General features: G+C 43.3%; 1 protein-coding gene across 2 annotated transcripts; it reads right to left on the minus strand.

Moving 5' to 3' along the window:
* Window positions 1–245: 245 nt before the first annotated feature.
* Window positions 246–23943, minus strand: HAL (histidine ammonia-lyase). 2 transcript variants are annotated; one of them, XM_008960326.4, is made up of 21 exons: window positions 23677–23943; window positions 23263–23590; window positions 22532–22592; window positions 22397–22424; window positions 21678–21752; window positions 21515–21587; window positions 21361–21427; window positions 21039–21076; window positions 20260–20385; window positions 17979–18118; window positions 15775–15822; window positions 14667–14814; window positions 13664–13759; window positions 13507–13565; window positions 11504–11584; window positions 8393–8458; window positions 8151–8316; window positions 5540–5674; window positions 4185–4293; window positions 4016–4085; window positions 246–1957 (listed from the first exon to the last, which is right to left on the minus strand). In XM_008960326.4, exons 2-21 carry the CDS (start codon window positions 23507–23509, stop codon window positions 1817–1819), a joined length of 1974 nt encoding a protein of 657 aa, XP_008958574.1. In that variant the 5' UTR covers window positions 23510–23590; window positions 23677–23943; the 3' UTR covers window positions 246–1816. The 2 variants fall into 2 exon arrangements, with proteins under 2 accessions (XP_008958574.1, XP_057155490.1); XM_057299507.1 differs by lacking the exon at window positions 4016–4085.
* Window positions 23944–26690: the final 2747 nt, after the last annotated feature.

Below are 26690 nucleotides of genomic sequence, written 5' to 3' on the forward strand. Positions count from 1 at the left end.
TGCCTCCTCCAGCTGCCCTGAGACAACTTGTGACAAAGACCATGTGAGCCTGCGGGGCTGGGGAGGAAATCCTGATGCCTCCAACTCTTTTGTTGCTAGCCAATGGGAAAAAGAGTGTACTGAGTCAAGCATATTGTTCTTAAAACGGTTGACATCTGTCAACTGAATCCTTCAGAAGCTTGATTAACTGCTGTTAGAGGCGCTTAACTTTGTTATAAATACCTAAGAATAAAGCGACACCATAAGGCAATTGAGACTTAGTTTATTCCATGTTTCCCTTGAAGTGCACTTGAAGGCGTGTGCTGTCAGTTACTAATAGAGCTGTGTAGAAAACTCAGTGACAAAGTGTCATTTTGACCTGGAGGGCTGCAGGGGCCGTAAGAATCCAGCATTCCCCAAACTGGAGCGAAGAGCACCATCAGACCGCTGGGGGTTACTGGCTCAATGGCAGCCCACGGATGACAATGCACAAACCTCATTTGTGTGTGTTCACATTTTGACAAAGAATAGCACCAAGAACAACCTTTAAGTAAACAGTCTCCTCAGCACATTTTTTGCTCCCTGAATTGCTGTGGGCAGCAGTTTTCACTTCAGTTTCCACCTGACAGGTTGTAAATCTAAAGGGTGAAAACTCTATTGTGAAATCCACTGTTCGGCCCATTTTAGACGGCAATTAGGTAGGCAAGGTGGCAAGTGTGTCTGTCCTCCTCTCCACCAGCTGTGGTTTTTAGAGCCACGGTTTCAGACCACTTGAAGAGCCTTGCACATATATGCACACACTGGTGCAAAGTCACAGAGCTTAGACTTGGGAAGCCAAGAGGTCATGTGACCCATCCTTCATCTGGACAGATACACTTAAGCCATCCCTGAAGGTCCTTTATCTTCTTGGGGAAAAAAATAGATGCAGTAATACATTCTAGGGCTCCATCTGACCTTTATCAATAGGACTCATTTTAATGATTACCATTACAGAAAGGAGGTTGGTTAATCCCCAAAGATTCCTTATCTGTGAAATGAGGAAGGTTACAATAAGAATGTGAATAGAGTACTAACACCTAGGAAGTGAAAATACTAACCTCAAACTCCCATGTAAGCATTTGGGGGATACGTGTAGTGATAAGTACAAAATACACAGTTTAATAAGAGCCACCCAAATAGCAATCTTTATATTCATTCCTTATCTCCTTTGCACATGAAACTCCTTGTTGGTTTTAATCACCTCTACAATTAATAGCTGAAGACCCTATTGACTACTCTTTACTATGATCCAATTAATAGAAGAAAAAAGCAGCTTAAGGACAAATTATGACTTAAAATGGTTATTTATGAAGGCATATTAAGGCATATCATGCAAAGTAAAATTAGCCAAAGAAAGTCAACTGGTGGAGAGCTTGTTGAAGCAAATTAAAAAAAAAAAAAAAAAGGTTAACAAAAGTCTGATGTTTTTAGAAAAAATTGCTATCAATCTGTTTCCAAATTTGAATTCATCTAATGCTAAGAGTAAAAAACAGGCACATACAATTGTGGTTATTCTTCTCACCCTTAAGAGTGAGTGGCCTGTTGAAACTGTTAAGAAAGAAAGAAAAGTTTTATAATCTGAAAATACCTGGTGGGTCTTGAACCACGACAACAGGAACACAGTGCTGAATTTAGCAACTATAATACTGCCATCAGCCTAACCAACGTGGGCTTTAGAAGAACTGAATTATACAATGGATTGATCTACCTAGGAAAGTTCTCAGGTCTCTCCTTCAGCCTAGTATTGCTTTGTGCTAAACTGACTGCCCTCTGATCTGCTACTTCATGACAAAACCCATTAAAGGTCCTCAGACTCCGGGATTTTGGTGGATTTCTTGTGCAGAAATTGCAGTGAAAAGGCTGTTGGAGAAAGAGGTCTTGATTCTGGAATATGCTCCATTCTGTATTTTTCAATGTATGGAGCAGCTACTTCCCAAACCTGAAAAGCAAGGACAAAGCAAAGTTGAAATATTGACGACATTGTTTCCACATGCTATTAAACATCAACTTCATCCGAAGTCAAAACATACTCTATACATGACTGGACACAGCTGCTGTTTGCTTGCTTTTATTTTAAGCCATTTGACACATGACCTGTGTCAATTAGTCTTTGGTTGCATTAAAGACTGTAAATATACAAAGTCCAAAACTTTCTAAAGTCATCATAAAGATTTTAAGCTGCATACTTTTCCAAAGCAAAACAAGCAAGCAAATAACAAAACCCAGAGAATTCAGTGTGGACAGAGTGAAGGATAGTTGCTCCAGGGTCTTAACAGTACCTATGTGGTTTTTTCTTGTTTTTTTGTTTTTTTTTCTTTTTTGTGAGACAGAGTCTCACTCTGTCGCCCAGGCTGGAGTGCAGTAGCATGATCTCAGCTCACTGCAACCTCCACCTCCCAGGTTCAAGCAATTCTTGTGCCTCAGCCTCCTGAGTAGCTGGGATTACAGGTGCATGCCACCAGGCCCAGCTAATTTTTGTATTTTTAGCAGAGACGGGGTTTCACCATGTTGGCCAGGCTGTCTCGAATTTCTGGCCTCAAGTGATCCACCCACCGCAGCTTCCCAAAGTGCTGGGATTACAGGCGTGAGCCACCACACATGGCCTGGACCTGTGTGTTTTCTAAAGCAAGCCTTAAATGGTAAAAGGCAGTGAATTGTATTCCCTATTGCCTTATTTCCATGCAACAGGTGCTCTGTTCCTTTGACCCTGCTACCCAAAGCGTGGCCTGTGCCCCTGCAGTATCAGCATCACCTGGGACAAGTCAGAATCTTGGCCTTCACCCAGACCTACTGAATCCACATCTGCATTTTAACAAGATGCCCAGCAGATTCATAGCCACTTTAACGTTGGAGAGGCACTGCCTCAGATCCTTGGTTAGTTTTTGCCTCCCACCCACCAACCTCTTTTTTCTTTCTTTCTTTTTTTTTTTTTTTAAGCATAACATCATCTCAAAGTAAGGCCCTGGACGGTCATGGTGGCATGTGCCTGTAGTCCCAGCTACTCAAGAGGCCAAAGTGGGAGGATCACTTGAGCCCAGGAGTTTGAGTCCAGCCTTGGCAACATAGCAAGACCTGCATCTCTAAAAAAATTTTTTTTAAAAATTGAATGAAATTAAGGCCCTGTTTTTGGTTTATATATGCTTTTTAACTGATTGCCACTGACAGCCAAAGAGCCTTCCCTATTATTTTTTATGACCTTAGAAAATGAATACTCTTAAAGGCTAACATCTCGTATACCTCCCTCCTAGCACCAAAGTTGGCAGCAGACAAGCAGCTTCCCCATCCAGAGTGCAGGACATGCTTAGAAATAATGGGTGTGAAAATCACAGGGAAAAATCACTGCCCCAGAGCAGAGCAACTGTTTTAAGGAAATCAAGCGATTCTAGGGAACATAACACCCACAAGTTATTCAAAAGGTTTAAAGCACTTCAAAAACGATATTTAAAAGATAAGCCAGCATGCTGGGCATCTGTACCTGGCAACTGAGTATATGGTCAATGTAACCAGTGGAAATATGCAAGAAAGAAAAACCCGTATCTCACCAGAGCACAAGACAGACCGAAAGTCTTCTGAAGTAAACACCCGGGCCTTGGTTTTCTCTCCAGGTCTACACAGCCATTGCACCCAGTGGTGGTAGTTGTGATAGCATCACCCAGAAGGGAACGCACTTTTAAATCAAAGAGGACATCTTGCAGGGGTGGGGAGGCATCAATGAACCTGACATCTTATTTTTTTCCCCATGAATATTGTCCCAAAACTCCATTTAAAATCATTTCTGTTTCTAATCCTTAGATATTCAACCATTGGCTGCACCCTGGTGCACTTAGTGTTTATTATATGGCTTCTTAGTGGTGCTGCAAGTTGTTGCTCAAATACCTTTTTGCTCATTCCCAAGGAGTGGCCAGAAAACAATAGAATAAGGCAATGTTTCTCCATCCCCGACTTTGCTTTCCTGTAACAATTAAAAATTAAGAAACAAGCCAAGGAGCCAGCTTGCCTTCTGCTCCAGGAGCAGCCTGTGGGCTGCCTCGATGTCCGGGGCCATGAAGCGATCTTTTATCCAGGGCCTACAGGGAGAGCACATCCGCCCATCAGCCAAACATTAAACGCTGCCAGGGTTCACAGTGCTGAACTGATGTAATTTTCAGAGACCTGTTTGATCTTACCTTACAACAGAGCGCACCAGGTCATAGACCTTCTCCAGCGGAGTGGTTGTTTTCAGGGGACGTAGAAACTCTATGCCCTGGCAGGCTGCAAGGAGCTCGATGGCCAGCACTGAAACAAGAAATTCCAAGAGGGTAGCTTATGCAAGTCTGACTTCATGCTTAAGGAATGTGGATTTCCCAAAGTTGACACCCATCACCACCCAACTAACAGATGGTTTGTTCTCTGTCTATTGGTAGAATGAAGTTGCTTTGGTATTTAGTTGCCATTTTAACCTGTTTTCTAACCCCTTGACTATATCTTTAATGCTGAGAAGGGGAGAATTGAGACATTTACCTGAATAATGACCAGACTTGCACACCTACCCAGGAAGCTGCCCATTCATCTGCACTAGCAAAATCTGCCATGTCCCCCATTCACATCCTCTAACAAAGGTTTGTTGGCCAAGTTTGGGTCATGTGGGTAGGGAAGGAAGTCAGAAAGAAGAGCTGATCGTCATCTTGAGCCCCAGTTCTATTAAATAATTTTATGCATTTCATCAAGATGCTTTACATCTCGTGGTTTCCAATTCCATATGAATTGTGGGGTGGGGATACTGGACTAGAAGATGAGAAATTGCTTCCAGGTCCACAGTGAATTCCACAACTTCATCCTCTCCCATTGTGACCTGTCTGCACTCACTAGAGTTCATAGTGTACTTCATAAATTGAATGTGCTGTTGAATCAAGGTGGGGTGTGAGAGTTCACGGTACTCTTCTCTCCACTTTGAATATGTTTTAAAAGTCTCATTAGAAAAAAAACACTTTGGGGGTGAGGTGGGAGGATTGCTTGAGGCCAAGAGTTTAAGACCAGCCAAGGCAACACAGCAAGACCCCATCTATACAAAAAAATTTAAAAATTACCCAGGTGTGGTGGTGCTTGCCTGAGATGTCAGTTACTTAGGAGACTAAGGAAGGAGGATCACTTGAGCCCGGGAGTTCAAGGCTGCAGTGAGCTATGGTTGCAACACTGCACTCCAGCCTGGGTGGCAGATAGAGATCCTGCCTCAAAAAAAAAAAAAAAAAAAAAAAAAAAGAGAGAAAAAAAAGCCAGCCAAAGGACCAGCTTAGTTCTGCATGGTTCCTTGGTTCTTAATCTTTAGTGAAGATCAGAATCACCCGGAGGGTTCGTTAAACACAGATTGCTCCGCTCTCCTCCTGGAGTTTCTGAATTAGCCATCCTGCAAGGAGGCCTGAGAGTCTGCCTTCCTAACAAGTTTCCAGGTGATGCTGATGTTGCTGGTGGGCGATCCCACTTGAGAACCACGGGCACAGTGGTCTATCAGGCAGGCCCACCACCCTGAACTCATCAGCATTACCTTGCTCCACATGCTCGATGACCCTGAGGGCTTTCCTTGCTGCCCATCCTCCCATGGAGACGTGGTCCTCCGTGGCTGCGCTGGTGGAGAGGGAGTCAACAGACGAGGGATGGCACAGAGCCTTGTTCTCAGAAACTGCAAGAGACCAGTGCCAGTTAAGAAGTGCTCCTCATAGGATGAGCTGTCTAAAGGACCCGTGGCTTCCACAGAGTGCTCCACAGCATGGGATACACTCTCCAGAAGATCTTGGACATTATCCAAGCACCTGATGGTAGAAAGCTGCTTTGGGAAAAGGAAGCAGGTCATTTTTTTCCCCAAGTGAGGACTCTAAAGCAATAGTGAGTTCTGAGGTAAGACGGAGATGGGAGAGCTGGGAATTCTAATATAACAAGGCCAAGATGACAACCTGGGAAGCATATAGCATGCCAGGGAGACTAGGGGAGAAAGAGACATGATGGCCATTTTCAGGTACTTGAGGTCAATTTGGTTGTGTCACCAGAATTCCGGTGTGGCATTTGGGGACTGAGGCTGGACCCATAAATCTTGGGCAAGAAGATTTAACACTTCAGAGTGTTCAAGGATGATATAAATGGATGTAAACAGGGGCTCGATGACTGCCAGAAATATCTGGGAGGTGGGGGAATTCTAGGGAGGACCAAGACATGGGACTCTCAAGCTTTCCAGTGCACATGAATCACTCAGGGACCTTGTTATAACAAAGATACTGAGCTTTGGGTGGGGCGTGAAATTCTGCTGTTCTAATGAGCTCTCAGGTGATGGCCATATTGTTGGTCTGAGGACTACACTATAAGTAGCAAAAACTTAGGTTATGAAGTTCCCTCACCCTAGCTTAGAAGTCAGGAAAGGTCAGACTCAAAGTCTCTTCTCCTCTATCTTTGGCTTTAAGAGTGGTCATGGGTGAAGCTTCAGTTGTTTTCTATGCTGTATGGGATCGTATCCTAAGATGATCTCGCTTTAAACTAGGGTCATGCTACTTTGTCAAGGTCATGTTGGTTGGCCAAGGACTTTCCAGGTTTCAGCGCTGTAAGTCCCAAGTCCTTGGACCCTAAACTGTGGACTATACAGATAAGTAACCTGTGGTAAGGCTTGTTCAGAAAGATAACTTACAAGTGCCAAAAAAAGAAAAACACTAATTTTACTACAATGAAAGCAAGCCAAACAACCTCAATAGGCAGCTTGGGAAACTAAAACATATTCAAATGAGGCTTCCCAATGTCCATCCTGTTCTCTAGAAATCAATGACTACTCCCCCACTACTACGTTATTGTGAGAAATTTCTACCTGTTAAAGGGGTATTTTATTAATAAGCAAGTAAGCAAATAGAAGATACTGGTCAGAGGAGGTGAATTCAGTGGCTCTTAGTTGGTTATTTGTGTTGGTTGGGAATAATATTAATAGCAACTAGTATTTTTTTAGTGCTTATGATGTGCCAGGCTTTATATACATCAATTCATTTAATCCTCCAAACAACCCCCTTAGGTAAACTTATCTCCATTTTATGCAGGTGTAAATCGAGGATCAACAGGATAAAGAGGCTCACAGAGCTAGTAAATGGCAGAGCTGGGCTTCTGATCTAGCATCTACGCATGTAATAACTCATGCTATCCTGCCTTTTAGGGTAGGGTTGTTAGATAAAGTAAAGGATGCCCAGTTAAATTTTGATTTTAGATTAAAAAAATAATTTTTGTAGTACAAGTATGTCCCAAATAATTCAAATTTAACTAGTCATCCTGTGTTTTTGTTAAATTTGACAACCCTATTTTAGGATTAAGTATTGATTAAAATGAGATCCTCATTAATTGAAGTAAAAGCACATTTTTGCATGCCAAAATTCAGGGTTTGAATTCTGCTTTACATCTTGCTAGCTGTGCAATATTGGGCAAGTCACTTAACTCTCAGATCTTCAGATATTCATCTATAGATAACAATAATAGCACTTACCTCAGGTGACAATTGTGCAATTAAGTGAATGAACATAAATGAGGCCCTTAGCACTTACTTAGTGCCAGGCACTGTTCTGATGTGTTAATCTGTCTCTTACAATCTTGAGTCAGAAATAAACTATATTGAAGCTCAATCTTCACAGAGGGTATCCTGATTCTTATAAGCATTTTTTTAATGTTGCAATAACATCTTTATGTTTTTAGTGGTTGTTGCATCTAGTGAAATGAATCCAAAGTTTAATTATAGGTTTAAAAGTTTAAAGTTTAATTATAGGTTGGTTCAAGTTTCACCATTAACTATAACCATCTTAGTCTTTTTCCAATAGTCTTCAAATGGAGATTTGGAAAAAAGCTATAGAGATGAAGTTCATATGCAATGTCAAATTGCTTTCCACAGAGAAATTGTCCATTACAGCCTTGTTATTGTATTATTATATTTCAGTATAACAGTATCGAAGTTTTTAAACTATTTTTTTCTGAAAAATATTAGAGTTAACCTGTTACCTTTGCACTGAGAGAACTAGGATGCAGATAAAAGTGGTGAAAAGTTAGATCTCGCTCACAGACCACATTTGATACTTCTAGGTGAAATGGAAAGACCCTTAGATGGACGGGCGTGTGTTCTGGGAAAGGGGCAGTGTCCTTACCAAGGGCTGCTGCCGTGCAGTGAGCTATCATGAACCCAGAGTTCAGACCACCTTCAGCCACCAGGAAGGCAGGCAGCTCACTGAGGGAGGGATTGCAGAGCCGCTCGATTCTCCTCTCACTGATTGCAGCAAGTTCATGGATGCCAATGGCCAAGTAGTCTAGGGCCTGAAAGAGGGTCTCCATTTAGTCAGCCTATATTGAAATGTGCCTTCTGGGTCAAGAGCAGTTCTAAAAAGCTTACTTTGGCTGGGTATTCACCATGGAAGTTTCCTCCAGAAATTGTCTCTCCCCTATTGGCAAAGACCATCTTTCAAAAGAGGTTAAGGCTTGAAGATAACATTTGCTGGTCACTTCAAGTACAACCCCTTCCTGCCTTCTTTTTTAACGTGGAGGTGGCAGTCGGTGTACAAATGTGGGGTGGAGGGAAAGAGACAAGTGTTCCTGCAAGAGACATAAAGGGGCACAAAAGCAAAAAACAAAAAGCCTTAAAGGTGGATCATGTACACCCAATTTGGAGGCTGAAAAAACATGAACCTTGAAATGATGTTTTCTCTTGAGATTAGATTCTCAAGCACCATAACTTTACTAACCTGGTGGTTAGTACCTGCCCTCAAAACGTTTATAGCCTGAAACTAAAAACAGAGACCAACACATCTGTTTGAAAGCAACTTCTGTTTCTTCAATGAGCACTGCAAACTTGTGTTCCATAGAAGAATCTGTTGAATGGGAAACTCTGCTGATGAGCAACTACCAAAATGTCTGGAACAATCGATATTGAGAAAATTTTCAAATTCTTTACTCAGTAATCTGGTGTCAGCGTTCAACAGCAGATGGTGGCCAATATGTCCTCATGAATCTATTTTAAGTAGGTGGCAAGTTTAAATTTGCTGAATATTATTACTCTCAGGTAATTCTTTTTTTATTTTCGGTATCATTCTGTCACCCAGGCTGGAGTGCAGTGGCACCATCTCGGCTCACTGCAACCTCTGCCTCCCGGGTTCAAGTGATTTCTTGTGCCTCAGCCTCCTGAGTAGCTGGGATTACAGGCATGCACCATCACACCCAGTTAAATTTTGTATTTTTAGTAGAGACAGGGTTTTGCCATGTTGGCAGGCTGGTCTTGGACTCTTGGCCTCAAGTGATCAGCCCACCTTGGCCTCCCAAAGTGCTGGGATTACAGGTGTGAGCCACCAAACCCAGCCTCAGATAATTCTATTCCATCATGCACTTTACTTAAACCAGCAAGCACCCAGAAAAAGGCAGTAGCAGATCCTTCTTCCTGGTTCTAAAGAGCTAATCTTTGCCTCTTGGGCTCAAGAATATTCATTACCTATTAACTGAGAACTCGCTGTGTGCAAGAAAGGTTCTAACTTTGAAAGAGTTAGAGATGTATGTGTTACATTAACCTACTCAAGTGTGGATTACTCTGTTCTGCATGTGTAACTGTGAGCCCATTGGGTCTAGCTCCTTGGCCTTGGCCTCCTCTCCATTCTCTGAATCCCTATAGCAATGGAATTCTGCATCAATTTAGAACTTAGACATGTTTTTATTGTCCTCTAGTTGTTCCAAATTTGTTTGTTGGCTATTAGATTAGAACAATTAGAATTTAACTCCCATAATATCCAGCATGTGTGATGGGGCTCCATATCTGCAATAGAAAATTGAGACACATATTCTTTCAGGTAACAGCAGTATTGCAAGAGAACTCCCAAATACTAGCCTATTGGAAATTTATCAATAATTAGCAATCTTTAATTGAAAAAAATAAAAGACTTTTGGCTGAAATTCTTGCTGAGGCAAGTGGTAGCAGAAGAATTTAGTGAGGAATTAATTATCCCCTGCCCCATATTCAGTAATTGAATGGTAATTTCTAAAAACTATGAGATACCCTTTAAAAGCAATGATGTAAATGTAGAATAGATACCTCTTCCCTACAGTGAAAAGACTGGTACGTGAGATAAGACTACATAGAGTTCATAAAAACTACTATTCCATCTGGGGGATGGGGTGGTATTGAGGTGAATGGAGAGACCCACAATTCCTGAGGCTTATTTAGTGTGGGTTTGACTTCAGTGTAAAACAATGTGAGAGAACATAAAACACACATTCTGAAGTAAGCTTGTCAAAAAACACATACATACAAAAGCCATCTCATGGGAAACCTTACGGAGCTATCACATAACCATCTGCTAACTCAGCCTGTGACCTGCTTTTGGGGCTGCTTTTTCAGCACTTTCTCTGGGATTCAGAACTGAGGCAGATGTGGAATAGGAAAAATAGATTCCAAAGGCGTTTGATTATCTTCAGAGGCAGTGCTATCTCCATGAAAACTGTGCCAGTGTGACTCCTGACTGATCACCTCAACATCTGGGGAACTGAGCCATCATGGAACATTCCATAGAAAAACCAGATGGCTCTGAGATAAGCCACACCATTAAGAGAGGACCTCCATCCTTGAGAAATGGAATCAGTTTTACTATTTCTTTGAACAAACGCAAAAGCACTAATTTGAGCAAAGTGCGCATGACAAATAAAAACTCATGATGGGGGCCAGGTGTAGTCACTCACACCTGTAATCCCGGCACTTTGGGAGGCCGAGGCAGGTGGATCACTTGAGGTCAGGAGTTTGAGACCAGCCTGGCCAACACAGCAAAACCCTGTCTCTACTAAAAATACATATATTAGCCGGGCCTGCTGGCACATGCCTGTAATTCCAGCTACTTAGGAGGCTGAGGCAGGAGAATCACTTGAACCCGTGAGGCGGAGGTTGCAGAGAGCCGAGATGGCACCACTGCACTCCAGCCTAGGAGACAGAGTGAGACTCTGTCTAAAAATAAACAAAAAAAAAATGCCAAAAACCTCAGGATGAGGAAGCCATAACTCTTTAATCAATACTTTGGTAAGTGTTAAAAGGCTGACCTCTGCATAACGCAAACTGCTCTCACTCAAAGCAGAGAGGCCTGCATAAATTGTTCAGCATTTCTGCAATCACATTTGTGACCCACGTCTTCACCCTTCCACCAACAACCTTGGCAGGGGGTTTTAGGGCCAGTGTCTTCAGGAAACATGTCAGCCGATGCTGGAAATATCTTCTTAAATCTTGAATGGGTCCATTTTGAAAGTACAGCATGTTAGACTTGGAACCTGAGAGTAAGTTCACAGGTCACCTCTGCCACTTACCAGCTCTGACCTGGAGACAGTCAGTTAACCTCTGAGCCTCAGGTACTGATTCATTTACTCTGTAAAATGGAGCAATGGAACTGAGAAGCTACACAAAATGATTGTTTCAGTAGATCCTAAAATTACCAGCTGCAATTCTATAATTGCAGGTTAGTATACAATCAAAAGATACAGGATTATCTGTTGCGCTGTTCAGTTCTGTGGTAATGATGTTCTTCACAAATGCTATTGTATCATTCACCACACCATGGACCTAAAATACAATCAAAATAAGGTATATGACCCATTTGATTACCTGAAGAGTACCAATATTCTTAAAAGAATATAGAAGATCTTATCTTAAAGTTATAAAGAATATAGAAGATCTTATTTTAAAGTTATAACCATGGAAATTATACTATGTTCCTTTTGAACTGAAGATAATTTTGTTATAATTCTTTTGGGTTTTCACTGAAACAAATTAGAATAAATTCATTATCATATATATTCACATTAGATCAATCTATACAAAGCAGTATGGTGTGGGAGGAAGAATGCCAACTCTAGACACAGGCAGATTCATTCCCAGGTTAGTGGTAGGACTTGGGCAAGTTCCTTAGGTTTATAGTTAAAAGAGAGGAAGACTTAGAAAACAGACAATAGCACTTATGGCTTTTGAGAAGTACATAAAATAATGCAAACAAATTCTTAGATGTGACTCGCAGAGATTACTCAAATGGTAGCTATTATCCAAGGCAGTAAAGTTCATTAAGCATGGAGGTATCACATTAGAAGATGCTCACACATAAGGCAGCTACCCTGTACAAACCCCAGAAATAGCCACAATGCTATAAAGCAGCACCTGGCTCTGGTTTCTCCCAGAAGTCAAGGAAGTAATTATCTGTCTGTGTGATCGTGGGCAAGATACTTAATTCTGTGCCTCAGTTTCCCCATTGCAAAATGGGAGAAAGAGTATCTTATAGTTGGGAAGATTAAATGAATTAATAAATGAGAGACAGTGATAATGGTGCCTGTCACATAGAATCTGCTATTGTTATTAAAATATCAGGGAAGTCTTACATCAGGACTTAATCTTCCTGTAGATCTAATTTGGCAATTCTTACCCATAGGTGTTTTGATCAATTGCTTAATAAGCTAGCTAGAAAAGAAAACTTGCTGAGTAAAGGGAAATGAGGGTATTTATTCTAGGGAGGACTCTCTATTACACCATAGACTGAAATTTGGCACAGACCAAAATATGGTTTATTGCAATGCCTGGCTCTCTAATTGTCATATGTAAATTATACATCTGCAATACAGATGCCTAATGCCAACCCAGGTCATCTGCATTTTTAATTTAAAGTTAAGCATCACAAATTCATTTAAAATAATTTATATTGCCCATAAAATGCAAGTAAGGTATAACCATTACTATGCACTTGAGTTTCAAAATGATATAATTAAGACTTTCCTGTAAACACCTCTGACTATCTGGTTACAGTTTCATCTTAACAGGGAGAAACAGTACAACTCTACTAACTGGTTATGATTTTATTACTAAGAATTTTTAAAAGTTAGGGCACTGAATCAACATAAGAGGTTGTCTGGGCCGGGGACGGTCCTCACGCCTGTAATCCCAGCACTTTGGGAGGCTAAGGCAGGTGGATCATTTGAGGTCAGGGGTTCGAGACCAGCTTGGCCAACATGGTGAGACCCCCATCTCTACTAAAAATACAAAAATTAGGCATGGTGGCACATGCCTGTAATCCCAGCTACTCAGGAGGTTGAGGCAGGAGAATTGTTTGAACCTGGGAGGTGAAGATTGTAGTGAACAGAGATCATGCCACTGTACTCCAGCCAGGGTGACAGAGTGAGACTGTCTCCAAATCAAAGAGGTTATCTGTTGGTTGTCTGTCTCAAAAAAAAAAAAAAAAAAAGAGGTTGTCCTCTGAAAGTAGGTTGAGCAATCAAAAGAAAACAAATAGTTCACCATATAGAATAGAAACTTTACAACAATTGCACACATAAAGGTAAAATATACATAACTTTTCATAGAGACAGTAAGAAATTGGGACTATAGTTGACCATTACATGTTTTTCTAACACTTTCCTATTTTAAAATTTTTCATCCTGAACCTGGGGAAAGAAAAACTTTATTGGCATTTTTTATTGACTTTTTTTTTTCTTTACTTTTACCTGTGGACAGCAGCGCAAGGTGTATGCATCCTGGACGTGATCACAGAACCTGTGACTCTCTGTGGAAGAGGTGGAGGGGATGAGACAGGGATCATGTTACCAATTCTTTTCACAAAACACATAACCAAATAGGTCACTCCCATAAACATGGTCAGACCTGCTATTTCTGATGGGTGGTGATCTGAGTCCAAGAGTGACCGAAACCGAAAAGCAACTTCAATTTGCCCACGGTGAGGTCGAAGAGCATGAATGTCTAGAATGGATGAAGGAGAAAAAGTCTGAATAATTCCATTTATTTTTTTTTTTTTAAAGATGGGGGTCTCACTACGTTCCCCAGGCTGGTTTCAAACTCCTGGGCTCTAGCGATCCTCCTACCTTGGTCTCCCAAAGTGCTGGGATTACAGGCATGAGCCACCATGCCAGGTCGAGTAATTCTGATATTAGAATAAATGACCATCAATGGTTCAGGACCATCTATGGTGCTGACACAGCCCTCAAAAGTCCCAGGGGTCCTTAGCCACCACTCAGAATTAGAAACTTAACTCCGAAAGCACGATTTTCCTTATTGACTTGACTCCTTCTACTTTAAATATCTGAGAGCAAACTATATGTTGAGACCACTGGGAATTCCACTCAAGACACTGGGCCTACCTTAAAGGAACAGGGCTAATAACAGGAGGGAGCCCTACAGTGGCCTAATTTAACTCATTCACTTTTAGACAATGTTCTGCCCTTTTTCATATTATAGTTGGGGGGTCGTCAAAATTCACTACTTTCTAAATAAGCTACCAATTCGACAGTTTTTCTTTCCCAATTTTCTAGTCGGGACCAACTCTAATCCTACTCCTTTTTACAGGACTCCTAAGTCCTGTAAAAAGATTCCTAAGACAGCACAGAGCTTGACACACCCAGATCCCCGGGTGCTCTCAGGCAAGTCACTCAACTTCCGGGCTGTGTGTATCTGTAAATTGCGGTTCTTTCAAAGATCAGTTGTGCCATAGCCTAGATGAAGAGGCAGCACACTGGGTACGCCACAGGAACTTGGGTTTTCTCCTTCCCTACTACCTGCCCCCACCACTTCTGTGTCTAAAGATCTCAGCCACCCCGCCCCACCACCTCTGGTTGAATGAATAACAACCAAAAGGAAGAACCCTGCTGACCAGTGTCAAAGGCTTTGGTGGTGCCCTTCAGCACCTCAAGGGTCAGGGCTGCCACAATGTCAGCCTGCCGTGCAATAGCACTGGCTCGCTCTACAGCTTCACAGCCCAGGGATGTGATCATCTGCGTCCCATTGATGAGTGCCAGGCCCTGTCGGGGGAGAGAGCAAAGTTTCCTACTGTGATTATTGTAATGAACCTACATACCCGTGGATTTTGTATCTTTTGCTTTCATAAGAGAAAAATTAGCCAGTCAGCTGAATTATGTTTATGTTTTCTAAAGTGCGGGCCAGTAATGTTTATTTAAGCCCTTGAAGAATAAGTGCTATCATATGTGAACTCGTAAGCACAAATCTGGCAAATGAAACACTCATTAAGTATCCCCATTCCCAAAGCAGCAATGCAGCTCTGGAGTGTAGACTGCACATAAAATCTTTAGTGCATTAGGTTGCATTTCTTCTTTAAATTCTTACTGTTATAGACGAGACATCCAAAAAAAACCCAATTCTGGTCCAAGACTCTTAGCGCATTCTAAGGAATTTGGGCTGAGAACATCTATCTCTCAGAGATCCTAACAGAACTCGATTTGAAGTTTTAAGTTCCTAAGAGACCCCCTATGCATTGTGGCATGAAGAATCTTTTTTCTTTTTTGAGACAGGGTCTTACTGTGTTGCTCAGGCTGGTGTGCAGTGGTGCGATCATGGCTCCCTGCAGCCTTGACCTCCAGGGCTCAAGTGATCCTCCCACCTTAGCCTCCAGGGTAGCTGGGATTACAAGTGTGCACCACCACGCCTGGCTAATTTTTGTCTTTTTTTGCGGGGGGGCGGGTAGAGATGGGTTTCGCCATGTTGCCCAGGCTGGTCTCAAACTCCTGAGCTCAGGCAATCCACCTGTCTCGGCTTCCCAAAGTGCTAGGATTACAGGCATCTGCCACCATGCCTGGCATAAAGAATCTTTTAAATTCTTACGGAGTTGCCCCTTCTTCAGGGATGAACTTTAAGCAAACATGCAAGTTGCATTTAAGGAATGATTGAGGCTGAGATTAAAACTGAAAATACTGCATAAATAAAAACTCATGCACTATGAACATATTTTTCTTGAATTTCCTTACCTCTTTTGGTTTTAAAATAACTGGTTTCAATCCATGGGCTTCTAGCACCTATAGAATGATTAAAAATATGAAAATGGGTATCAAATGAAATACTGGCCTATTTCCAATATCATATGGAATCCAATAATAGCTCTTTATGCCCAAAAGTCCATCTTATAAGAAATGAGACCTACAGGAACTGGCTGTATTCATGTTCTCTGGTCTATTCTCTAGTTCTGTTCTTTAGTCGTGAAAGCAGACTTATCTTTCAATTAATTTTTGTACTGAAATCAGGGGCTCCATTGTCTATAGAATCAACCCTAAATTTTGGTTTCTACGTCCTTCGTGTTCAGTTTCCACCTTAGCGGTTCACCTTTTTTACCGCTGCCTCCTGACATGCAGGCATCTGACACACATACATGCATCTGTGTTGTGCTCAGGCTGGACTCCTCCCAGTTCACACTCCCTTGCCTCCAGAGCTTGACCTAAAAAGTCCTCTAACCTCATTAATGCTTCATTTAAATACTGGCAAAACCTCAGAGCAGGGCTTTTGTGGCACATGTGTGAGCACCAGTGAAGAGGGGATTATAAAATTCCCTCTACTAGATGGAGACAGAATCCCGAGGGGGCAATGGGCAGAACAATCTTCCCTTGAAATAAAAGAAGTAGAGAGTCATTAAGTTAAGGTCTCTCTAGGAAAGAAGGAAGGGGAAGTTAAGGTAAGAGAAGGACAGAGCTGGTCCCATTTACTATGTCAATTTCACAGTTAGATTCAAGTATCAGCTAGAGGCTAGATTCTGTTCTGGGTGTTGGGGTCGGTCTAGGAGTAGGCAAAATGAAGACAGACAAGCTCAGGGCAATCTGAGTAATAGTACATTCAGTGCTTGAGGATGTGGGAAGTGGGTGGGGTGCAGTGGAAAACAATCATTTGCTAGGAGAGCATACAGGAGGGTCACAAGGAACTCGAGGGGTAGGAAGTGGAGCAGCGGAGACGGAAGCTTCTTAGAGGGCTTTTCTATTTTTCTTTTTATTTTTTAGACACCTGTCTCTGTCACCCAGGCTAGAGCGAGCACAGTGGTGCAATCCTAGCTCACTGCAGCCTTGAACTCCTGGGCTCAAGTGATCCTCAGCCTCCTGAGTAGCTGGGACTACAGGCACATGCTACTGTGCCAGGATAATTTTTTAATTATTTTATGTAGAGGCGGAGCCTCGCTTTCTTGCCCAGGCTGGTCTTGAACTTCTGGCTTCAAAAGATCCCTAGAAGATGTTTCAGAAGCAGAAATAGGAGAGAGAAGAACGTATTTGTACCAGACCCTCTGCCCAGCACATTCCTGCTGCAAGCAACCTCCAGTTTCTGCAATGCAGAACCACACATAGAAGGGATTAGGGGCTAACGTGACAAACAAGACCCTTGAAAGCCACTTTCAGTTTAGCCTTTATCCTGAGGACAATGGGAAGCATTACAAGTTTTCACCAGAACATGCTTGAATTTGCTGTTTAGAAAGGTCAGGGTGATTGCTGTATGAGGGTGGTCGGAGGAAAACGCTGTCCATAGTGAAATAATCAAAGACAAGCCTGCATGGAAGACAGATGATCTAGAAGCTGCATCCCCAAAAGGATTATCTATTTCCTTAGCTGTTTCCTCTTCTGGGGCCCTCTACCCCTTTCACTTACTATCAGGGAAGCTCCCAGCAGTTCATCAGGGATGTTACATTAAATGATGCTTTATGCTGCCGTAATGAAATTCAGACACAGATGAAGAAAACACCAAAGCTTTATCAAAAACAGGCTTTTTTGATTAGCCACTAGGGTAAGAGCTTAGGGAAAAATGAAACCTGCTTTCCAGAAGCCATATAGTAAGTGCTATGAGCCATACCACTGCACCTGTGAGACCAGCTCGTAATTAAAATTGTGACAGTGTGTGACCTCCCTGCTAGGCACTGGAAATGTTGTAGGTGCAGGATAAATAATTGGGATTAACAGTAGCAGTTATGCCTTTTCACCAAGGTGATTACCAAACCCAGAAGGCTGACAGCCGAGTATGGAAGCTAACAACAGTCTTGCCTAGTCTGACTTCTAAGCTTTCGTTGTCTCATCTATAAAGTAAGGATAGTAGAGGCTCCCTCACTGGGCTGTTGTAAGGATTAGGTGATACGAAGCATGGAAGCACAGTTGGTGTCCAACCTAGGGCAATTGCTGCAGATAGAAGCTGCTACGAGTCTTACATATTTAGCATCAGCCCAGCCACTCTTTGGAGACCACATCTTCCCTTCTCCAATTAGCCCAAGAGCAAGATGAGAGAGTGGGGCAAGGTCTCCACTGGCACCAACGGTTCCTTTCTCTGGAACATAGGGCAGGCAGGAGGCTGGGAGAGAAGTAGGCAGCAATTAGTTCAAGAGTACTGCATTCTGACTCTCCTTGCTTTGCCAGTGAGTGCCCCCACCGCCCTCCCAAACACCCTGCCTCCAATATCTATCACTTTATGGCATAGATACCTGGGGAAAGACAATTCTTCAAACCCAGCTAATATGTAAGGGACCTGGATGAATTGTTATAGAAAGAAAAAGAGGAGTGGGGGTGGAGAGGAAGAAGAGAGGAAGGTAAAGAGGAGAGAGGGAGGAAAGGAAGGTTGGAGGGAAAGTCAGCAAGAAGGAAAGAAAGGCCGGGCGCAGTGGCTCAAGCCTGTAATCCCAGCACTTTGGGAGGCCAAGGCGGGCATATCACTTGAGCCCAGGAGTTCAAGACCAGCCTGGGCAACACAGTGAAACCCTGTCTGTGCAAAACATACAAAAATTAGCCAAGTATGGTGGCGCATGCCTGTAGTCCCAACTACTGGGAAGGCTGAGATGGGAGAATCCCTTGAACCCGTGAGGTGGAGGTTGCAGTGAGCCGAGATCGTGCCACTGCACTCCAGCCTGGGTGACAAAGCAGGATCCTGTCTCCTAAATAAATAAGAAGAAGGAAGGAGGACACTTCTGGATACAAAGCCCTCAAAATCTGCGTGCTCTAATTCAACCTAGTACTTCCACTTGTAGAAATTTTAGCAATATAACTTAAAGACGTGATCAGGAACTAGCTGTTTTTTTTTTGTTTTTGTTTTACAGTTCATTGTTTATTATAGGAAAAATAGTTAGAAATTATCTAAATATGAAATTAAAGGACATTCATTTGACCAAGTTTAGCCATTCACAGCTATTGGAAAATGTTTGGAAACATTGGAAAAGTAATATAAAATGTTCCAGAAGGAAGTGGTGCACCAAAGCATTAACAAGGTTCCCAGGGGAAGAGAAGTCATAGGCAACTGAGTCTTTTCATTTTGCCAGTCACCCAGTCTACACTCCACTGCCGCTTATCAATGAACACGTGCCATTTTCTAAGAAATTCCCAAAAAGTTACCAAAAAAGAGGCTTCATTTTTCTGAAATAAAATCAGATTCCTGACAGCAGCATTTTTTCCAACTGTTAAATAATGTCAGTCGGGTATGGCAGTGCCATCCACAGACCAGCTTCTGGCTCATAGTTCATGCTGGGGAATTCTCAGAGGTGCCTTAGACTCACCCATAAAGTACAGGTGGGTTTAAGGTTGGAGTGCTACTGTCTGGGATTTTAGGGCTATATAGCATGGCAGACCAAGGTAGGAGTAAAAATAGGTGTTGGAATCACTACTAGTCTGTTCAGCACAGTCCTATATACAATAGACTGCTCATTCAAATTGCTCTCCACTCATTGGCATATCCTATTTACGTGCCACTTGCGTCCATAACATGGAAACTCAAGAATGTGTTTTGCTGTTTGTGACTGCCTCAGCACTGCTTCTCCTCCCTCTCCTTCCCCTCAAAGAGTTCTGAGTCTCCACTGACCTAGAAGGCTTGTCCTTACCTGTGAGAAGGGACAATACCTCCAACCACTGCAAATCTGGTTTCCACATTAGAATTTTCCTATCCAAGAAGAAAGCTCCAGAGTTGAGTTCCCTCATATCCTGCCACTACATGGCTTCTTGATTACAAGGGAGTCATTAACTCATTTTGTTCTACCCTTGCAAGAAGTTGGATTTTAGTGTACAAGTCTGGCCATCACCTGGAGGGGCATTACGATTTCAGATTCCCAGGCACCAACCAGAACTACTGAATTGGCCTTTGGGATGGACATTGATATCATTATGCAATTTTTCTAACCATATTCGTGTACCACTTAATCCAAGGTTCTTCTAGGCAGACTTGAATGTAAGGGCAGACTTAAGAGTCCTGTTCTAGTCTTGAAGATGACAAATGTTAGGGAAAGGGTCTTGCAGAATAAGTTAAAATTCACAGGAGTAAGCATCTCTGATGGACTTTCTCCTCTTCCCCCATCTAACTATCCTTCTTTTTGCCAAAGGCATTTCCCACTCATTTCAATTATTTCATGTCTTCTTATCTTAGGTGATTCCTCAGCATCTGGCCAATCAATTCTACCCTGTGGTACATGTCCAGCCTCCACAGAGGTTCTGTCTAGGGAGCCATTGCATTACCATTAAACATTTCTATGACTTGTTTGAGGGTCTCCAGGGAAATGCCACTGTATCCTTTGGCTAAGACATTGATCCTTAAAGCCAAGAGCATCCGACACCTCTCAGGACTTAGTGGTTTCCCAACACCTGCAAAACAGAATTGATGTTTTCTCCAAGAAAAGCAAACTCCTTTCTGTCTCCTGACAACCGCCCTCCCTCCCTCCCTCCCTCCAATCTTTCCCATATGTAGCCCAGTCTGCTATTACCTTCTCCTCTCGGCTCAGGTAGTTGGACTACTCTCCCTCCTGCCTGTCTGACTTGTCCGAGCCCCATCTTCCTGACAAAGGTTAAGATCCCAGTTTTGCCTTCTCAATTCCCCTTTTTGGGAAGCTTCAGTGAACCCCTGACCTCCCACTCACCTTTAGAATAGCATCCAGAGTCCTTAGCACAACTTCTTTATCATCTGATGGGTGCTGATTGGTGACAGTCTTTCCCGTCTCACTATGCCCATCCTAACTCATTCTCTGAGTTCCAGGCTTTATTTCCTTCCCTGAATGCAACACTGTCTCCACGGCATGGGACATGTGTTCTCATACCAACCCCATCCCTCCACCTGGCCCATTTCTTTTTCTGAGGCTCAGCTGATTCTTTCTGCATCCCTTCTCACCTCGGCACCTAGTTCTTGAAATGCTGTTTTGAGAAACTAGCTTTTTGTGACAATAACTGGATAACTCACACTGTGCTGTGCTTTATTCATCTAATCACACAAGATCCAGGAGGCACCCAACGTTTTGACTTACCTGAAGAATGTGAGCGTACTAAGTTGACCTGAAGCTCCCTGCAACAGAAAGGTAAAAACCCTCTTAGATACATTGCAGTGAGAAAATTTTTCCCTCAGCTGGGAAAATAAAGGGAATCATGGTCAAATCCTTGGAGGGACAGAAGGAAGGCAATGGGAGAAACCAGCCAGCCTGGGTTTTCAATACCAACTCACATGCAAGGTAACCCAAGCCTCATCCTCTGATCTGTAAATTGGGGCAAATGTGAATTATTTCCCTTGTTGAAAAATATTTCAAAGATGAGGGTAGGTGGAACGTGAACATATGTGTGTTTTAAACTTACTGTAGCTTATTGATAGGAATTACAGTTCTGGCAAATTTCCCGAAACCTGTAGTAATACCGTAAACAACTAGGATAAAAAGAGACATTATGCAATTAAATGCAGGGATTTTTGTTTGTTTATAAAAATATTTATAACATAAAGATAAAAAGATACCTGTTTTCTCTTTTATGATGCTATCTATGACCTCCCTGGATTTCTGCACCCTCTTCTCAGCAGTTGGGGTGAGCTAGGAAAATGTTGATCAGAACTGAGCATGTTAAAGACTTCCACAGGCAACAAAAATGGCCAGAGGACATCTTTCCCTTCCTCCCCATACCTTTATTTTGTAGCGTCCCTTTCCCAAGTTGACCAGATCCTCCGTGGTCAGACGGTCTCCATCTAACTCGATGTACTACACAAAAGAAGGGGATCTCAGTGAGTCTGAACAGCTTGATTATTCTAACCAGAGTAGGGACACCTCCAACAGAACCAAACTGACATTTCAGAGATCTGATCATTGCGTGAAACATGAATATGCTAAATAAAAATGCAGCTTGCATAAGAGGAGGCTTATTGGTGCAAAAGCATAATGCCTTTCCAAGCCCCCTTTCCCCACTACAGAGCTGGATAAAGCCCTGTGGTTTGTTTGTTTGTTGTTTGTTTGTTTGTTTTGAGACAGAGTCTCCAGCCCAGGCTGGAGTGCAGTGGTACAATCATGGCTCACTGCAACCTCTGCCTCCTGGGTTCAAGCAATTCTCGTGCCTCAGGCTCCTGAGTAGCTGGGATTACAGGTGCACGCCACCATACCTGGCTAATTTTTGTACTTTTAGTAGAGATGGGGTTTCACCATGTTGGCCAGGCTGGTTTCAAACTGATGACCTCAAGTGAACTGCCCACCTCGGCCACCCAAAGTGCTGGGACTACAGACATGAGTCAGTGCTCCCAGCCAGCCCTGTTCTAATTGACAGTGTTTACTCAGAAGTTTTCCTGGCTTTCCTCCCTCTTAAATAAGGGGCCTTAATTTTCTGAAGAAAAAGAAAGTGGTTTGAAGCTTACCTTTTCAGGCTCCCGGTACTTGCTGTATCTGTATCCAGGTAAAGGAACACATAGGGTGGTGTGGAAAAACCCCCAGCCCCACCATCTGCAGGAGCCACCCCCAGAGCAGACCAAAGAGCCTGTGGGAAAGGATACAGATAAACTCCTTCTGGTTGAGATGGAATGAAGTCAGGAGACATGGCATCACCCTCTATAACTAAAACAATGCACAGGAGACTCGTTACAGATCACATTGTACAGCCATGTTCCCCCTGTTAAACCAAGGAAGGGCCCATCATTGGCCCATGAATTCTATAGAAATGGCTGCTTTAAAACTACTTCAGATGGTTTCATGTGGTCTTAGCATCTTTATGTAGGAGGAGAGCAAAAAGCAGAAAGGTAGGTGTCAGGGCAGAGACCAGGGGTTTAGATGAAAGTTCAAGACAGAATTCCACTTCCATCCCCATTCCCAGCTTTATTTTCTTCAAAATCTGAACTGATGCTATGCTGCCGGCCTCCAGTCTGGGGGTGGGGGTGGATTCTTTCGAAAGGCAAAATAACCTCAAAATGATTCAGTCACTGCAAAGGGATTCAGACCTGCAGCCTTGAGTACCAGTCTAGTCTTTGTTACTTACTAGCTGCTGGAGTCTGGGTAAGTTACCTCCTCTCTGATTTCTCCTCCATCAGAGGTGGAGGAGAATCCTACCCATCTCACAGGGTTGTGTGAGGACTTAAGATCCCCAGAGGCGTGGCATGTGCCTGCACAGGGCCAGCCTCGGCAAGCCTGACCTCTGCTCATCATTTTCCCTGAGGTGGGGGTTCAATGCTGCAAAGACTAAGCCCGGCCAAACCGCACCGGTTCGCGGCCCTCTCCTGCAGCCACTCACCCACTTCCACGAACTCGTTGTCCTCTAGGGCCACCTCGAGCCGGTCCTCGTTGTCCAGCAGGCCCAGGCCCTTGCACCGGCGCACAAGGAATTGCGCGTCATCCACGGAGGTGAAGCCACCATTGTCGGGCTTATTCTTGATATAGCGCCTCACGGCCTCCCGGCCCAGCCAGCCCACAGTGAGCTGCGCGTCCTGGCAGGGCACTGCCAGCCATTCCCCACGTACGTGCACCGTGTATCTGGGCATGGCTCCGCTGCAGCCTGAGGTCCTCAGCTGGTCACAGGAGGGGAGAGCGTTATGCAGGAGTGGCTACCGGTATGTGGTCAGCTGGAAGGATGAGAATAGACTTTCAAACCACTCCCCCTCCTTCATCTTTACTCATTCATGCATTGGACAAATATTTATTGAGGTACCCGCTGTCCCTTTGGTTTTTGTAGCCGAGCAGGGGCAGGAGCAGGGGATGCAGACGGGTGAGCCTCCTGTCCACTTTCCATCCAGACCTGCTGCCAGAAAGGCCTGGGGTCTCCCACCCTGGGAGGTGCTGTTCTTGTCCCTGATGGCACCTACCTGCTGCTGGCCCCCTTTCTTCAGGGTCCCCAATTTCTCTCTCTTCCCTCGTTTCTGTCTGTGTTCTCTGCCATTAAGGGCAGCTTATAAACACCATGTTCCTGTCTTTATCTGAGATTACTCAACTGTAAAATGTGTCCTGCGGGCCAACTGTGACACTGGGAGTGTGGCAATCGTCACTCATTTGTTTATTCCACAAACATGTATTGAGCAACTACTTCCTGTCACCAGTAAGGTTTTCTGAAGCTTTCTTTCCACCAGGGAAGACTGCAAAGGCCAGAGATCATTTTCACAACTAAAGGTCGTCATCTGGGCAAATGAACCACCCTGACTTGGAGATTAGGGGCTCAGACAGCCGTGGATGAGAGTCCAGCTCTACTACTTATTAGCCTTGATTAGGTGAGTATTACCGTGTATTTCCTTATCAGAAGGCCTAGGGGCTAACTGCCTCCCTCCAGTATGTGCAGGATTTACCTGTGATCAAATCCTGGCTCTGCCATTTGCTAAGTGTATGACTTGTGGGCAAGTGATTTGACTTCTCTGGGCCTCAGTTGCCTCATCTGTAAAATGAAGATAACGGTAATGATGATAGTATATACGTCAAAGGGCTATTGGCAGGATGAAGTCAGTTCATATATGTAAAGCCCTCAACACAGCACCTGGCATAGTGGAAATATTATAGAAGTGTCTGTGATTACTAGTATCTGGACACCAATACTCCATGTAACTATAATGCTTTATAAATGTTCTGTATGAATCATAAAGCTATAAAGTTCCATAAATGCTCTTTCATCTTGGCACATGGATATCCCTCACCCAATTAAGCTTCTTCACCACAGATAACTGCTCCCTGCACCCGCCTTATTACCATTTGTATTAAGGAACTCTGGATAGCATGATTACGGCATCGAAGATATGCAGATGCTATTTTGACTAAGCAGCACTTTCATCGTAAGCCAATTTTTAGAGATTTGATTATTGCACTAGAAAAATCCTGAAAAGTCTGTTTCCACTAAATCAGACTTCTGTTGGGAAGAGAGACATGGTTGCTCAAGAAAAACACCTATACTCATACCCAGAGTCCCTCTCATCTGCTGACAGCTTCCCAGGAAGCGTACCCTTCCTTGAGCCTTATTGAAACTTGCTCTTCAGATACTCACACCATGACTGCACCCTGGAATTTGTCATGACCTGAATTTGACACACTTAAGAAATCACCCTGGAATTTGTCACAACCCGAATTTGACACACTTAAGAAATCTGAAATTCCAATATTCCACCTTCTGACCACAACCTTCCAGCTGCCCTTTTACTTTAGTCACTGCCAGTCTTGGACCTGACCTCCAGTCAGTCTCTTCATCCCTCCACTTCCCACCAGCATCCTCACTTACTATCCTAGGAAGCTGGTCCCTAGTCGCTCACTGGACCACTCTTTCTTAAGCACTCTGAGATTCCTTTGCATCCCTAAACTTATGTCTACACTTGGAATAACACCCATCCCCTTAGTCATCACAAAAAACAGCCATCTCTTGGAAGGATTGCTTAAGCCTAGGCAGTCAATGCTGCAATGAGTTATGATTATACCACTGTACTCCGGCCTGGGTGAGAGCAAGACCCTGTTTAAAATTAAAAGAAACTGCCATATCTGTTCACCCAGGCAGAAGACACTGATAGAGAAAGTCCTGTGATCACATAGATTGATGGTATTGCCCTTTTATTCCATCCAGCCCACAGTGACTTTCTAAAACTTTGACCCCTCTGCCAGGACCTTCTCGACATCCACCTCTAATCCTCAGAAGGAGACCTTACTTCCTACATCTGTGAGAAAACTGAGGACTGCACATGTGAACCACCTTAACCTTCTGCCCCACCCCCCCCCATTCATTCCTCGACTCATTTAACAAATATTTTTTCAACACCTGTTATGTAACAAGGTCTATGCAAGGTGCTGGAGATGAAATAAATAACAAACACGCTCTACATTCATGAGGCTTACTGTCTGGTGATGGATAAAGCTGTATAAAGATGACTAATAAAACTATCTTCATGCTGCGAAACAACCCAAACTACTGCATGCTCCAGTTGACTGTCACTGCCGAGTCCAGCTTCTGAGTAATTTCAGCCCAGACATCAGACTAGTGAGGGAAGGAGCTTCCAGGTGATACCACCTCCCAGCCATGTAAGTCACCCCCAGCAGTTTGAGGATTCTAAACTCAGGCCCTACGCATTGTGCAGCAGAGACTTCCTTGTTATTCTTTCTCCAGAAACGCACTTTCCAACTTCCTTTGCCTGGCTCGATCTTTCTTACTCCTTAAGCCTGTTTAGGCCTTTTCTTCTCCAGGAAGCATTCCCTAAATTCTTCAGTTGGGTTAAGTGGCCCTTCTCTGGGATGCCTTAGCGTAGCTCTTCTTTAGTATTATCTAGAAATTACTTGTCTGTGTTCATCCATAATTATGTATATATCTGACCTGGCACAAAGACACTTAGCATATGCTTACTAGCTGAACTGAAGAACTTGTGAACTGCACCGAGCTGGCCCCTAGGTAAACCAGCAAGCAGGATTAAGTTTGTCTTTAGCGCCCTCTACCTTCTTCACAGCACCCTTCCATGCCACCCTTCAAGCATCCCTTGTCACAATTCACTTTCAGTATCACTAAGTGATAACTAAAAACGCCATTAACTTACAGCTTGTCTTGTAAGCTCATAGGGCAGAAGCCTTAAAGAGCAGTATTTGGGTAAATGGATTTGCTAAAGTCTAATCTTAGAATGTGATCTTATGCCAGTGATTTGAGCTGAACTCCCTTCTCTGTATTCCTGGCAAGGAAGACAAGGGAGAGCAGAGCCTGGAGAAAGAATCACA

Source organism: Pan paniscus, chromosome 10, assembly GCF_029289425.2.
Source record: "Pan paniscus chromosome 10, NHGRI_mPanPan1-v2.0_pri, whole genome shotgun sequence".
In the NCBI taxonomy this organism is placed as follows: Eukaryota; Metazoa; Chordata; class Mammalia; order Primates; family Hominidae; genus Pan; species Pan paniscus.